This window comes from Cornus florida, unplaced genomic scaffold (genome assembly GCF_030987335.1).
Source record: "Cornus florida cultivar Cherokee Brave unplaced genomic scaffold, ASM3098733v1 CherokeeBrave_3.0.0_Hap2_Chr11, whole genome shotgun sequence".
Classification (NCBI taxonomy): domain Eukaryota; kingdom Viridiplantae; phylum Streptophyta; class Magnoliopsida; order Cornales; family Cornaceae; genus Cornus; species Cornus florida.
The window spans coordinates 76,576,541-76,593,469 of NW_026775581.1; the positions used below are offsets into that span (position 1 = coordinate 76,576,541).

At 35.5% G+C, this 16,929-nt stretch overlaps 1 protein-coding gene across 2 annotated transcripts in view; it reads left to right on the forward strand.

Moving 5' to 3' along the window:
- Positions 1-16,929, forward strand: part of LOC132282487 (transcription initiation factor TFIID subunit 5) — a 47,006-nt gene that overhangs the window by 18,131 nt on the left and 11,946 nt on the right. Inside the window, exons 3-14 of one of the 2 annotated variants that reach the window (XM_059784190.1) lie at positions 692-770; positions 895-992; positions 1,086-1,142; positions 3,594-3,681; positions 3,809-3,918; positions 7,932-8,039; positions 8,342-8,493; positions 10,780-10,890; positions 10,977-11,046; positions 11,130-11,169; positions 16,449-16,619; positions 16,779-16,855. In XM_059784190.1, coding sequence (XP_059640173.1) covers positions 692-770; positions 895-992; positions 1,086-1,142; positions 3,594-3,681; positions 3,809-3,918; positions 7,932-8,039; positions 8,342-8,493; positions 10,780-10,890; positions 10,977-11,046; positions 11,130-11,169; positions 16,449-16,619; positions 16,779-16,855 — 1,161 coding nt within the window. The remainder of the gene's footprint in view (positions 1-691; positions 771-894; positions 993-1,085; positions 1,143-3,593; positions 3,682-3,808; positions 3,919-7,931; positions 8,040-8,341; positions 8,494-10,779; positions 10,891-10,976; positions 11,047-11,129; positions 11,170-16,448; positions 16,620-16,778; positions 16,856-16,929) is intronic. The other variant, XM_059784191.1, reaches the window with a different exon arrangement.

A 16,929-nucleotide genomic window follows, 5' to 3' on the forward strand; every position in this document is an offset into this window, starting at 1 on the left:
TCTCAGCTAGGGATGGCTGGGCAATGGTTTTTGCTTTGTTTGGTGTTCACTGGGTTATGCCGGAGTCCCTGACAAGCATGCTTGTGGCTTAGAGAGTTTGTATAGTTCGGAGGCAAGCTCATGTTGCTTGGAGGGTGGCGCCCCTTTGTCTTTGGTGGAGCCTATGGTGGGAGTGCCATAGGCAAACATTTGATGGTGAGGAGATTCCAACTTCGATGTTGAAATTTTCTATCCTTAGCTCTCTATTCTTTTGGGTATAGGGGTCAAATTGTAAATATGTGAGGGATATAGTTGATTTTGTAGATTCTTTAGCAATATAGTGGGTTCTTTTGGTCCTTTGTTCTTTGGGATGCGCTCCCCTTTTTAGTGCCTGATAATCAATATATATATATATATATATATATTTGCTTCATTTACTACTTTTTAAACATATTGACATTTTTGTATTTTTCAAAGGTTTTGCTATTTCTAGTTTTTTTCCAACCTTTATAGCATTCCGGTTTATTTACCAAGCTTCCTTAGATAATGGCATGCTCCTTTTGATTCACCTAAGATTTGTTTTTGCTATTCTGTTAATACACGTAGTTGTGAATGGCTTACCTAAATCAGCTAAATTTCTTGAGTTCAATTTCTTGTATACGTAATAGTCATACTAAGGTTCATTTACTCGGCTTGTATTTCAACTGTGCAGCATGAGTTGCTACGTGTACTCTATCCAGTATTTATACACTGTTTCATGGATCTTGTGGCAAAAGGTCATATTCAAGAAGGTATAACTTGTAATTATTGTATTTCATGTTAATCTGTGTCTTACACTGCAAGCATGCCTAATTCACCCATTAGCGTGTTCTATATTCTGACTTTAGTTTTGGATAACAATGTTTGAATTCTCAGCTCGAAATTTTTTCAATAGCTTCCGTGAAGACCATGAGATGATGCATTTACGTGACCTCCAAAAGTTGGAAGGTGTACTTTCTCCTTCTCATCTGCAGGTTAATTACTATCCTAGGCTGTCATATTACATTTCGTAGTTTCTGTGTTGAAATAAAATCCGTCCTTAATAACCTTTTTTCTACTATACTCAGGAGATGGAGTTTGCTCATTGTCTGAGGCAGAGCAAAGTAAATATAAAGATATGCCAGGTGTTTTTTTATTTATTTATTTTTATTAACTCCTATTTAGTTATAGGTGTGCATGTTAGGTTTATTTATTTGCTTATGTTAAACAAATGTCCAGCTTATGCTACTATAGAAGTTAGGGCATTGACATTCTTAAGTCCATGTAATTAATGGAATTAGATTGCAAAATTATAATCTACTGGAAGCTTTGGATACGAATGTTTTATCCAACTTTTAGCCTATCAAAAAAGAAAAAAATGTTTGAAGCATATTTCATTGTTAAAATATATCTCCATTGTTGTGGGTTACTGGTTAAGACACTAAAACATGGTTCTAGCACCAGTTCTAGTTCACTAAAACATGGTTCTAGCACCAGTTCTACTTTGATTATTTTATTTGTGGTAATTCATCTTTAATCATTGATAACATGTACCTGTGCTTTTTTTACATTGCCAACACTTGTTTCCTTTGTTCTAAAGATATACGTTAACACACCACCAGCTGTCAGCTTGAGTAGTATCTCCTGTTACCCCCCAGAGAGGGAGGTTTGACCTTTTTTTTGTATTTAATTTCTTTTCAATATTCAGTAAATTGGAGTTGAGCTGCACTTCAAGATTTTACTACATTTGCAAGGTTTACTTGCAATTTATATCTCAATTCTGCTCGCCGAATATGGACCGAACTATATACACACATATAATTTACATATCTGATATAAATTCTTGTCTATTATTGTCATTAATCTATTTAGTATCATCTACTGTTTGTTGACTGGACTACTTTTATTTGCCTTTCAAATTTAAGTTTCCACTTTTTGTAGTCATGTTGCTATGGGATTTCCTTGGCATACTTGGTTTGGTTGGAAAGCTGAATGAAAACCCTTTACCCATTATTTTAATATAAGAATAAAACTTGGGGTCTCACGTTTATTGAATAATGTAACATTGCTCCCCTCTTGAGCAGGCTTCAATGAATTATAACTTTAAAAAAAAAATGGGACACTTAGAATTTTCATATTGGTGTTTTGATATAGGACCAAGTATCGAAATTTTTCAAAAACTTTTAGAAAATTTTCAATAACTGCAGGATACTTATAGTTGGCCGCCTTTGGTGTTTTGTGTATTCTCTTGGGAGCGCTTTCCTCTTGGGTGCCTTTAAAAAATTGTTACTTATCCAAAAAAAAGACAAAAATAAGGTGTTTGATAACGCATTTTGAATGGCACTTAGAAAAATCAGTGTTAGTTAAAATGAGGTAAAATTAAGTGATAGCTTACCCCTGAATGCTCAATACTTAAATTTCACAATAATAATAATAATAATAATAGTAGTAATAATAATAATATTGCAATTATAGCTTGAAACTTCAGCACTTACAATTCAGCTCTGAAAAGTTTCAGTGGTTTTTAGTTTTATCAAACAACAGCTAAGTGTCTAATTTATCAAATCCTCAAACTGAGGAGACACAGACTCAGCTAAATATTATGATTATTTAATTTTTCAATTTTAATCTCTAAATAAAATAATAAATTTATGTAACACGTGGTGTTCAATGTAAGCACTGACTCGCGTTACCTTTTTTTTTTTTGGTGTGGGGGGGGGGTTGGGGCTGGGGCTGGGGTTGGGGGTATCAATGAGAATGTTGAGATTGATATGGAAAGAACCCAGCTTCTATGGTCCCTGCCTCGAAAAATTTTTGTATGGCAGTGCATGGTAGTCAATTTGATAACAGAATTAGAAAGCTCCAATGCTTCACCGTTTCTTCTGAATCCTTGAGGCAATGTCATGGCCCTTCTAAAATTCTTGTAGCAGTACATGACTTTCAACCTTTATACTCTTCTTTCCCTTCTCATGAGTAATTTGGCCTATCTTACTTTTGAGAGGGGAACTTATTCAACTTCACTTTAAATTTTACCTATGAATAGATGAACTGGATTTAGTTTCTGCATTAACTTAGTAGCAAATTATGAGGAGGGGTGGGATGTTTGTAATGCAGCAAGCAGGGAACTGCTAGAGTCCCCTTTTAAACCATTTTTATTATGAATTAGGAGCCATTAATGATTAAACATGTCTATCAACAAGCCATTGCTCAGTTAATATCCAGAGGACATTCTGAATGAGCTTAGCTTAAGACTTTGTGGTTCATGCCACCATTTTTATTATGAATTAGGGTTTGGGCATTCGTTGCTTTTTATTTTTTATTTTTTTAATATTAATGAAAAAGGCACTTCTGTGCCCCGTTGATTATTTCATCTTTCTGATTAAAGCTAGGCGATAACTAGTTCTTTGGTCAATATAATTATTATTTTTGGTGGACTTTTTAATATCTTGAGGCCTTATTTTATTTTCATTGCTTGCTTTCTTTATCAAAATAGCTTAAAGATTATAATTTAAGTGACCAGTGCCTGTTATTCTTAATATGGGGTCATATAAAGGGAAAGGCTGAAAGCTGAGTATGGTTTCTTTTCTTTATTCCAGTACTCTTATGACCTTCTGCTGCAATATTTACACAAGTCTGAGTCCATTATAATACTTGGTATTATCAATGAGCATATTAACTTCCAAGGTACAGCTTTTTAACTCCATATCTTTGTATTCACATAAAATAAATTTTATTAAACTACATATTGGAATTTTATTTATTTCCTTCAATTTTTGAGCAGATATATTGAGCTTATGATATCTGTTGACAGTTTCTCCTGGACAGCCTAGTTCAATTTCTGATGATGCAGAAGTTGTTACACTTGTTGGGAGCGGCCAAGATGCAGCAAATCTGATAAATCAAAAAGAAATACATTGGGGAGTAAGTCAATAAAGCAGCCTAGTTCTTATATGTCGAGGCTTTGGTAAAATAAATATTGGAAAGCATTGTAGTTCTAGGTTTGTTGCATATCAAATATTGACTTTGGGATTCTTTGACTTCTGCTCTTTAAATTTGCTAAGCAAACAAAATAAATTATTGTTGCTAGTGGTTGATTGTTTTGCTTTACATCTGGAATTCCTTTGGACAGTAGGAGAAGTGACAATGGTCATTCTCTTAGAAGTAGAGGAAATCATAACAAGCATATACGTCACTGTAAGGATAATCTGATTGCAAATGAGACCTGTTGGGGGAAAAGGGATGCAAGTGAATAACTGCCTAAGAAGATCACAAACACTTCCAAGAGGACCCGTGTCTGTATGACTTTTCTAAGATATGGGCACTTCCACTCTCGTACACGTGTCCTTCACATTTTTGTTCATAAATTAAAAATAAAGTTCTTAATTTTAAATATTTTAAAGTTCCACTCTTGTTTATGGGATGCGTTCCCCTTTTGAACGCTTCTTAATCGATTATTACTTATCAAAAAAATAAATAAATGACTGACACTTCTTAGAGGTATGATAACATAATGAATCTTAAATATTATATAAGAAAAAGTAATAGTTGTAAGAAAATCAAATTAAAGAATTAAAAAAAAAAAAAATTTAGAGTTTGACTATATTTAAAGACAGAAGTGTATATGAAGGTTTTATTGCGGAGACTAGGAGTAGGCATGAGGAATAAGAGCGGAGTCATTAAATTTCTGTGTAATCATACGCATAAATAGATATGTGTGTGTGTATATATATATATAAGAAAAGGACCATTATAAAAGAAACTTGGTTGTGGAGAGAACATATCCAAACCATCACAAAAATAGAACTGGAACGTTATATATTTCATTATTTTGCAGAAAACTAGACCTTTGTAAAATAGAAAGATGTAAAAAAGAAGTTGAAAAGGTATTGAAAGAAGCTAAATATAGAACATACTGCGATCTAATTCTAAATTCCGTACGAAGATGTGGAGAAGAATATATGTAAAGTTTCTAAACGGAAGGGAGTTTTTTTTTCAATGGCAAGAAAAATACACACACCCACTTTGTCCCTTTGGGGATTTGAACTCTCACCATCCACTTTGGGATGTGGAGGAGATACCATTAGGCCGCAAGGCCCTTGGTAACGAAAGGAGATGAAATTGGAGATTTTAATTATTTTAAATGTACAAGGAGTGAAAAATTCAAGGATTTTAATTAAAGATGACAACATCACGATGTTAAACAAAGATGTAAAAATGCAATAAGGAAGATTAAATTATGAAAGTTTCTAGGACCAAATGACATTCTTTTTTTTTCCTGGGTACCAAATGACATTCTATTGAGGTTTGGAAGTGTTTATGAGATTATGACATGAGGCTTAACAAATTTTTTTAATAAAATAATAACAACTAAATATATACCTGATAAATGGTGCAAAAATAACTTACTGCCTATATATAAAAATAAAGGGGATTTACAAAGTTGTGCTAATTGTCGTGGTATTAAATTAATGAGTCATACTATATAACTTTGGGAGATGGTGATTGAACGACTAAGATGGGAACTTTAGTCAGAGAATCTATTTGGATCATGCCAGGGAAATCAACAATGGTGGCTATTTTACTTATTAAGGAGACTGATGGAAAGATATAGTGAGAAGAAGAAAGATCTTCATGATTTTGATTGATTTGGAGAAATCCTAAATTAATGTACTCAGAGATAATAATATGGAGTCGCAAAGAGGTACCTTGATATGATAAGGACATGTCTATGGGACGAACAAGTGAATTTTCAATTATTGTAGGCTTACATCTGGGATCGAAATCAAGCCTCTATGTTTTTGCCTTAGTTATGGATGACATTGACAAGACGCATTCAGGATGAGATTCCATGCTCATGTGTTTGCTGATACTATTGTATTAAATGATGAAACCAGTGAAGAAGTTCTAAATCAAAGGCCCGGAGGGAAGTTTTAGAATTTAAAGGATTTAAGATAAGTGAGAATTCAATTCAATATGTGAGGTTTAATTTTAGTAATTCTAAAAATATAAATGGGCAAGTAGTGAAGATCAAGAGATCCAAAAAGTGAAACATTTTCACAATTTACGCTCAATTTTTCATGATAAAGGAGAAATTAGAGATATAAGTTAATCGTAGAATCTAGTCATGATGAGTTAAATGGGGGAGTGCGGCTAGTGTATTGTATGATTGACGTTTCCCTTTATAATTGGCAGGGAAGTTCTATAAAACAACTATTACCTGTCATTCTTTATGGTAGAAAATGTTTGGTAACTAAAAAACAACATATGCATAAATAGTGTGTGGCAGAAATAGATGTGCTACAAGACGAGGAAGGATATAATTAAAAATGAACAAATTCACGAGATGTTTGAAGTAGCTTCAATTGGAGATGAGGTAAGAAAGAATCGATTAAGATGGTTTGACATGTGCAAAGAAGATTACTAAGTGCACTAGTTAGGAAGAGTGACATGGTTCATATTGAGGGTCTAGGGGAAGGGGAAGACCAAAATCAAAATGGATAGAATTGGTAAGGAAAGGTATGATAACATGTAGTTTCACTGAGGATATAGCCTTGGAGCAGAATGGAAAATTAGTATTCATGTAGCTGACCTCCAAGTTGTTAGGAAAGACTTTTTTTTTCTTAATTGGTACTCACACACACGTCTCTTCTGAGACTCGAACCCCTAACCTTCCTTTGAGAAGTAAGTGGCCGATACCGCTAGGCCACTGACCCATTGGTGTTAGGAAAGACTTTGATTGTTGTTATTGTTGTACGTATATATGCATGTACTTTTTGCATGTATGCAGATATATACATGTATACGTGCCATGTATATATGTTGAATCCTTGTTACATCTTTCTCTATTCAACAAGGAGGATTAAAAAAGTATTTAAGTTTTATGTTACAATCACAGAACATTACATCTATTTATATGAAATTAAAATTTCCATTTTTAACATACTCTTTTTATATAAAAAATATTTATTTACTGCTGTGGCCTCACCTTATCAGCTTCTTACTTTTATTTTATTTTATTTTATTTTAAAAAATAATGATTTATTGTGTCCATGTTGTGTCTTCTCCTTGTCTTGTGTCCTTGTCTATACTTCTTAGTAACTGTTTTTCTATGATTTCCTAGTTTGCAATAGTGTGCTTACTGGATTTGTGAATTCTAAATGTTAGAAAGCATTCAAAGGATTATTAATTGCTGTAGAGAAGTTTTTTCTTTTATTTTTGTTGTGAAACATATTTGGTGTGATTTTATAGGTGTAAAGGATTGCTTAGTTATCATCTTCTTAATTTTTAGTTCTTGATAAGAGTTTGCCATGTGTCAATATTTGTCATAAAGAAAGTAGAACATTGGTGCAACTGGAATTCAGGAATAGATTTAAGGGAAGTTAGTACCTTCATTGTTAGCCAGAATATTCATAGGAGGAAATAGACCAGTTTTTATATAGTAAATATCCATCTTCAAGTTGCCTGATAAAATATAGTGTTGCAGGCTTTGGCTTTTAGTGTTGAAGGGGTTAGGTGGATAAAAGCATCACCCACTGTAGTTGATATATTTTTAGGAATTACTCTGGTAGGTTCGTTGTAAATGAATATTTTGTGTGGGTAATACTTCCTTTTGATGTCTCGTGTTCAGGATCAGGGGAGGAACTATGTGGGGACCATGGGCCCCCCAAAATTTTGTAAAATTCATAAAACATAGGTTCCTATAAATAGTTAATTTCAAATAACAAGATGTAAGGATCCTATAATTGAAGGTTTCTTTTGTTGTGAGCTTCTTGTCATTTTCCTCCTGAACTAGATATTACTGCAGATGATGTATTTTTTTTTTTTAATATATTGAAGCTTATATGTTTCCTTAGTATCTTTTATTTTTTATCCTTAATTTTTTCAGTGCTTAATTTGTTTTGAACTTTTAGCATTTATCATATGTTCATCAACAGTTGCTAGAAGATTCATTAGAAGAACGTTTGGAGAAAGCAGGGGGTTTGCTTTCAGATTCGGAAAAGGCAGAAGGAGAAACAAAGGAAGGGGACTTGGAAGAGAATAAGGTGGAAAAACATGCTTCCGAATGCCTACAGCTTTTCTTTTTTCTTTGCGTGTGTGTATTATAATCCAGGGATGGACCCAGAAAATTAGGTGGGGGGGCAATAGTAATATTTCACGGGTATATAATTGAAAAAACCAAATTAACAAGGGTAAATTACTATAAAAAAAAATTTCAGTGGGACAATTGCCCCCCCCCCCCCCCCCCCCCCCCCGGCCAATGCATTAGGTCCGTCCCTCATAATCCTTCATTCACCAAACGCTTTTCAGATACTTGCTTTTGCTTTAAATTTTAATTTCTGTTCAGAAAAGATCAGTTGATGGAGGAAAGCAAGGTGCTTCGCTCAAAAAGTTGAAGAAGGACAAGATGGTTGGTGCAACAGGGAAAGCTGCTCGTACTGAGGTCACAACTGTATCTGTGGCGCCACGTGTAAAACCAGAACTTGCATTGCCAGTAATGTATTTTTCAGAAACCCCGTTTCATATTTTCCTCACAGATGTAGGATATTAATGATCTACAATCACAAAACAATCACAGACTATGGTTCTAGTAATAACGGATCGGTGAAACATGATTCATGTAGGATTAATAGTTGGTCTTTGGTTGAGTTGGGTTAGAGAGATTGGCTATTAAGAAATGGATTGTAAACTGCTACCAATATATGGTGCATTCATGAAGTAAATTTATACTATCTTCTTAATATATCTGTCAATATATGTCCTAGATATATATTTTTAGCGATATTTTACATTTGGTATATTTTTGTTGTTGAACCGCTACATCCTCAAAATGGAAATTGACCCATACTACCAAACCTTAGTCTGGGTCAGTTCGATAATCAACCTAGGTCGGTTTGGACCTTGGTTGGTTCAGTTCTGAGTCAGCTCCCAACTGAACCTGAAACGAGTTGAGTTCACCGTCTTTTTTTTTTTATGTTGGGTCCTAATTGATCTCAACTGCACTCTGTTCAGTCAGTATCTCCAACAGATACACTTGAGGGCTTCTCTATTCGCTAAGGCCTAGTTTGGTATGCAGGAATGGAATGGAATGGGCATTCCATTCAACTATTCCCTTGTTTGGTATGACATTTAGAATGGGAATGACAATTCCCAAGGAATGAAAATCCTTTCCCAAGGAGTGCCATTTGTCACCTCACCTAGAGTTTTAGGTTACCAAGGATGGGATACTGTTCATCATCAGCCAATTAGATTTGTTTGTGGTTGCAGAGTTTGATTGTGGATAAATGTTGTAGCTGGTATGCAGTCATGGCATTGATGTAGTTGATGGTGATTGTGTTAGTGCCACCAGTGTTGTAGGCTGTTGGTGTGGTTTTACTTATGGTGCTGTTCTGGGTAAAGTTTTTAGTTCACAAGAAATTTTTATTTTTATTTTTTAATACTAGAAAAACAATTTTTGCTTTTGTACTTTCAAACTTGATTACTGGAGATGTTTGTTTTGAAAATTTCCCCCAATAATAAAGTAAATCCCAAAAGTTTTAGTAGTTTTGGAATTTCCAAGGGAGACGAACATTTAGTACATGACCCCTTCAAAATTTAAAGTCCCAAAAGGGTTGTTTATTTTGGTATGTAGGTAGCATTTTCTTTTAATTTTTGCTTCCAAATTATGTAAAGTTCATTACTGCATAAACAAATTGGTGCCCAAGTCAATTTGTCGAACAATATCTAAGTAAAACGTGCTCAAAATTCCTTCCCATATGTCGTGTTTCCTACTCTACTATATCACACTTTCATGGTGAACTGCTGCGTTTGATTGATAAAGAAGGTTAAAATGTTATGTGACCCTAATTGATTGGTGGTGAAAGAACTGAGAAGAAATTGAAAACTTTATTATCAACTTTAATTGGAAAAAAGGGAATAAGAGATGACAAGGAAAAAATGGAAGAGCAAGGAACATTTTCCACTTACTCTTTGGGAGACGAATATTCCTTAAGCATGCTTTTTTTTTTCACTTTTTCTCTTTACTGTATTATATTAAAGGGAGTCCCTATTGCCAAAGTGGAACCGACTGCTGCCAGAGCAATGCAAAACTCTGAAGATCCAATATAACCATCCACAGAAGCATTTGCTCTGGCAGCAGCCAACACTGGGTTTGGCTATATCAGCAGCCAAATTGCACTTTTATCTGAACCCCTGCCATTTTATCTGATGTTTACTTATTTTTATTTTCTCCTTTTCTTTTAGATAGGTTAGTGTCTTAATCAATCTTTATATTTGTTAGCAGAGCTGTGAATGAGTGATTTATCTCATTCAAGCCTTTACACAATTCTCTCCTTCTTCTTTTTATATTTCTACTATCTTATATTTTATGGTAAATTGTAATAGTACTTAATAATATATCCTAAGTATTCATAATTTTGTCTTTATTTCTCTGTGAGTACATCTATGCAGATGTCTGCATAAGTGGATGGTACTTAAACATGTATACAAGTACTAATATGTTTGTGCACACAAACCCTTCCTCAATCACTTTAGGCCACAAATGTATGAGGTGGCAAAATGGAAAATGAAACGTTTGGAGGAGTCATTTTTCTTTTGTAGCATTTGTTGTGGAACCATTTTCAGATATTTGGGAATATTTACTTGATAATATCACCTAGAACTTCACCATCATTATGAATGGAGTATTTTTTAATTGGCTTTTGGTAGGGTCTCAGGTTAAGAAGTCAATGACATTAAGCTGAATTTTTTACTGCATGCTCTGGTAATGTTTGTTCTCCATCTCAGGCCAACAGAAGTGGAACACTCTATCCTTGAAGACCTAAGGAACCGCGTGCAGTTAAGTGGTGTGGCACTTCCTTCAATTAGCTTCTATACATTTATAAACACACATAACAGGTACGTCTTTCACTTGGTTCTTGACTTAGTATTTTTGAACTTTGTTCTGTGGTCAATTTCTGATTTGTATGTCAAATGGTTTCTAGTTTAAACTGCTCATCAATATCTCATGATGGATCATTGGTTGCTGGTGGATTCTCAGACTCGTCACTAAAGGTTGTATTCTCTGTCAATGTATCTTGCTGAATAAGCATCTAGTGAATTTTTCTGTTTGCTAATGCTCAAGCTGTGGTCCACAGGTTTGGGACATGGCAAAGCTTGGGCAACAAATTGGCAATTGTAAGTGTTTTATGATATGTTCCTGTTTCTGTGTGATGGTGTGGTATACTTTTGCTTGGGGACATGCCATTGTGTTGGTCTTTAAAAATACATCTTATTGTTGCTGCATTATTATAAATGCAAGAAAAGATTTAGCGAAAAACTATTATCAGGTGTGTTTATTATGAGTAAAAACTCGAGGAAAAAGAAGCTCTATCGCCTAGGTCTATAGACACAAGTATAAAACTAGAATAATTAGTGTAGTTTTAAGCATTGGCCTTGGCCATTGCTTCTATAGGCCTAATACTGCTTATTATTGGCATTGTGATGAGGCATCTACCAATACAATATGACTAGAAAAACTGATTTTTATTCTCCAGACGATCTATGAAAAACTAGAAATAATTGTTACCAGATATTGGACCAAAATGAGTGTCTGATGCAGTTTTCACTGCTTGCAGTAGGATGAAATTACTAAATTTGTGACCGCATTTGTATATGATTTCTTCCCATCTAGAGATCTTGCCTCGTAACTCTGCAAGTTTCCTCCCAAAATCTCAATAGCAGCATCCTGCACGTTGTTTGTTCAAATTTATTTCTTAATGAGAATTTCAACCTACCCCTCGGTATGGACTTTCACTGTAAGCAAGCTATGTCCAAGCTTTCGTACACGTAGGTAGAAATTATATGAATTTAGGTAGATTTTATTTTTACTGAATTTGAAATCACAATATCAGGACCCGTTAGTAATATGGGGAAATTTAATGCCTTCTGAAGCTCACATGATTACAGATTTTTTTACGAAACACAGATGTAAATGTAGCTGAATAGTTAACATGATTCATGCATGCGTGCGTGGACACTAAATTTGGAGATGGTCTTTTCACTATTCGATTGGTCAAAAAGTCAATCTTTTGATCAAATAAATTCCATCAATGCGGGTCCTATGAATGGGCACCTATCAGAATCTTGAAGGTACTGACTTTTATAGAAAGCATTACAATTCAAATTCACATTTAAAGTTATTTCCATATAAAAAGAGACAAATTTCTCTTAATTACGGAAATTAAACATTCCAGCATTTGGCCTATAAATAGAAGGCCACTCAACACATCAAAGACAGAGTGACAGACAAAGAGACTAGAAAACTACTGAAACTCTGCCGAATCTCAGATTATACCGTCATCAGAAGAGGCGTCTCCATTCACTAACCTATTTCCTTCTTCTAGCTTCCCCAAGTCTCCCATATCACCATGTAATCTCAACTCTGCCATCGCAGTAGATTCCTTCTCCAATCTCAGTTGAATTCCTTTTCCTAGCATAAAATGATTGCACCATCCTCCTTTCGAACACTGCAATTTGAACCGACTCTCCCTCCTCCTGACGCACACTACCCTCCCTTCCAATTGTCACACTATCATCATTTTTTTCGACATCCATCACAGTCTCTCTCATCGAACTCTCATTCCTTTGCCATCGGGAATTTCCACCACCATCTTCTCCCCTTACAGTTTCCCCCAGAGTAGAAGAAGAAAGGAGATGTACATTACTCTCCCTAGTTTTTTAAAAATATCTGCTTCACAACATGTTCCCCAACTAGCTTCCACCATGCACGAATGGGCTGCCTCCTTGTGCCAAGTGTCCCTCCTCCATCTTTCACCCTTCCACACGTTTCAAGCTCATGCGCTGCACTTCATTCCTTACCTCTGTTCACCCACAATCTTTGTAATCCTAATCTCGGACTTTCTTTCTCAGCTTCGACTCTTCCCTATCTTTTCTGCTACCAAGTCCGCCCGCCCGCCCCCCAAAAAAAAAAAAAACCCGCCACCACTTATCCTCCAGAATTAGTGAGCTATCATCTCTACCGACTAAGGATGCCGCATCAGATACAGCTCTGACAACTTTTCCTCCATCAACTTCACTTGATAGCACAGTCATCTGCCTCCAGAGTCTTAAATTCCCCATAAACATCACTGATGGCCTCAAATAAAGGGTAACACCACAAATGCAGTGGTAATCCTTTCTCTTCCTCAACAAGCCAAAGCATTCTACTCGAAAGGACCAATGTCCAAATGTAGCGTCGTCTCCCCCTTACCCTTTTCCCCTCCATTTAACCCTAATAGCCTCCTGGTGGAATGGCATCAAGGAATCCGGCAATGGAGATACTGCAACACCACAAGCAACCTTCCATGCCTTCGATGCTCTTGCTTCGACTTAAGCCAGAGAACCCACTTCTCTGTCAACCCACAAGCATTTCTCACCCCTTCCATATAACACTCTCAGCCACATAAAAATAGTGACTATGACCTCCCTGTCGGTGGGAATACGAGGCAGCCGTACAACCTCCACAAACGAACGCCCAAACCCTAGCTGTCCATTTGTTTCACCGTCTAACATTTTATCTACCTTTCTTCTTTGCAAAATAAAATTTCAGGAGTTTCTCCTTGACACAAACTTAAATTGTCCTCAAAATACTCCTTGACATGAGCCTAAACCATCTGAAATGTTCACGACACGACCCTAAACTGTTCAGAATGATCCTTGACAAGAGCCTAAACTATCTAAAATGCGTCTCAACACAACCCTAAACTGTCCAGAATACTCCTTAACTTTTGTTTTGATAAGTAATATTGTATTAAAAAGCGATCGAACGGGGATTACAACCCGCAAAAGCTACACAAGGTCCAAATGCTCCTTAAAACGAGCCTAAACTATCTGAAATGCTCCTCACACGAATTTAAATTGTCCAGAGTGTTCATTTACACGAGCCTAAACTGTCCTCAATTATTAAAACTCCTTAACATGATTCTAATTAATCTCCAAGCTTAAACATAAACCCAAATGCTCCAAAACTTATTAGTCTAAACTGTGCAATACTCCCAGCCCACAAGAGTATAAACTATGAACGGCTAAACTGATGGATGATTGTTTTGTTTTGAGAAAGTTTTGAGTTTTCACTCTCATGACTAGAGTAGGTTCTACGTCAATATCTTGGGTCAGCAGAGTTTCCTGGCCTTGTAGCAAATTATAAAATCTTGAAGGGCACCCATCTTGCTTTTGAACTTGCTATCATACTCCATGGGTGAACAAATGCATTGAGTGAAGAATGTCAATCTAGTAACTGTAAGGACTCCATTGGTGGAAAGACATACTCACTACTCAGTGCAAAAACCTAATGGTGGTTGTTGGAGCTCCATCATGAACAAGATATACTAGACAAATTTAGTGTTGGTAAACTGATCAGATTGCAGTCAAGGCTCCTCAGGTGACCAGGTGTACCAAGATTTGTAGGTAAACTGATCAGATTGCAGTCAGGGCTCCAATGTGACCAGATATACAAAGCAAGCCTAGTGTAGGTAAACCGATCACTTTGCAGTTGAGGCTCCGCAAAGTGACTAAAGTGATCACATTGCAGTCAAGCCCCTACAGGTGACCAGGAACACTAGACAGATTATGTATCATAAATCGATTAGAATGTGGTCGAACCTCCACCGGTGACTGACAATAGTAGGTATGCCAATGTTATAGTAAACCTGTCAAAACGTAGTTGAGCCTTCCACGAGTGACCATGTACACAAGTTACGGTTAAGTTGTTAACCATACTTTCGAGATCTTTGTTTGAGGGATAGATGGTTGATGACAGCAAAATCACCAAAGTTGACGTCTACAACCCATTAAAAACGACTTGCATGAAAACAAGGATCTCACGCCTGTGCAAAATTCCAACTTCCATAGTTGTGGCACACTTGGAATCTTCTCTATACAATCATCAATCGGGACTCGAGAGATATCTTGAAGACCATGTCCTGACTGAATCCTCAACATCATTGGTGCTTTTGGGACAGGGTGGTATAGCCTTCCACTTCATCAAAGTGGTCTATGAATTCCAAAAATATGAGAAGCTCATTATTGGTTTGCAAGCTATGCATCTGAAGTAAGGCACATGTATTCATGCACAGATTTGCCCAAATTTGGTAATGTAGGTCTAGAACATTAACAACCCGCAATTTGCAAGCAAGGTTACGTATGGGAAGACCAAGGTTCAGATCGTTCTATTCTAATTTCACCTTGCTGAATTCTATGTTTTATAATTCCAAAGTTAGTTTTATTGAAATAAACCTAGAAAATTTCTTCTACACAATCTATCAACCAACACTTTTAGATAAAAGGTCTTAAATTTATCTACTTTACGAATGTTTTCATGTACCATATGAAAAGAAACAAATCATATGTTGATCCTAGGATCTTGAATGATCCTATGGGGATCTTATTTCTGTACAATTTTTCATATGATCATATTTGACTTGATTAGTTTGGACAATAAGATTGTGCAACCCCATGATCTGGATTGCAATTTCGATAACCATGATCATAACCCCCATGCTCTATTCCTTCTTACACCGTTTAAATCCTAGAAGTCAATAGTTTTACTTTTTTCAGTGATGAATTAAATGATTACAATCATTGTTTAAATAGCTCCTTTTAGTGCTGCCCTAAATCAATCCTGGTAACACAGCTCATAAGAGTGTTTCTTTTTTTCCCGTCTTACACTAGTCCCGTATCCCCCAATCCCTGTTACATGGGTAAGCCATTAGATTTATATATATATATATATATATATATATAGGATACGAAGATCCAAATAGGCAACTTACTTATGAAAAAAATTGAATGCATAATATTGAGATAAATTGAATCATAATTGGATATGGCTAACATTTTTTGCCTATAAAGTTGTGCTGTAGTCTATAGAACGATTACCACCCAAAAGAAATTAGTTTACTTGGAGCTCAAATACCCAGTGGACGATTTATTTTGGCAATTGATATTTAATTTTTCTACTCATCACTTCTGAAGCTTAAAGTTTTGGTGTATTGAAGTCGTCTGTGAAAATGCTGAGTCAATAGTACAAGTATCATTTGTTACTGTAGTGGGTGTCAAAATCTAACCCTACTCCAGTCCGGTTTAGTTGAGACTTGAGAGTACCTGTCAAAATTGATTTAAGTTTATTCTTGTACATACTTCCCTAAATTGACTTAAGAAACTTAATTTAAAATGTTTTGCAGCTGCTGTTTAAATAGCTAAAGGAGAGTTTCGAAAATTCTTTAAATCATTGTAAAATGAATTGTTAGATTCAAGTCATAAACATCTCTTTTCTGGATATCAATTTGTCCATAAATCAACTTGCTTTGTACATATGTTTGTTTGTTGTCTTATTGACTTATCAAGGGGATTAAAAACAAAAGAAGCTTGTTTGTTTCTTATGCATAGAAATAAATTCTGGTTTGAAACATTTCTAGTGTCAGCTACTTTGCAGGGTGAAAGTGATTTGGCTCCCAGTGAGCATTTACTTGGGGAGAACAGTGGAAGAAGACCTTATACATTATTTCAGGGTCATTCTGGGCCCATTTATTCAGCCACTTTTAGTCCTTTTGGGGATTATCTGCTATCCTCTTCATCAGATTCAACAAGTATGTGCTCCCTAACTGTAATGTTCCATTTTGTTCTTTCTTTCTCTCTTTGCAGATTTGGTTCTAACTAAACTTAGATTCTTTTGCATGTTTGATCTGAAATTAGTCTTAGTTCTGAAACTACTGTATAACTTGAAAAATTGCGTAAATTTTCTGCAGTTAGATTATGGAGCACGAAATTAAATGCAAATCTCGTTTGCTACAAGGGTCACAATTACCCTGTTTGGGATGTTCAGGTAAAATTTTTTGATATAGGATTCATCATGATACATGCTGCCTTTTGATTTTGGTTTTATGTTAAATTTTTGTG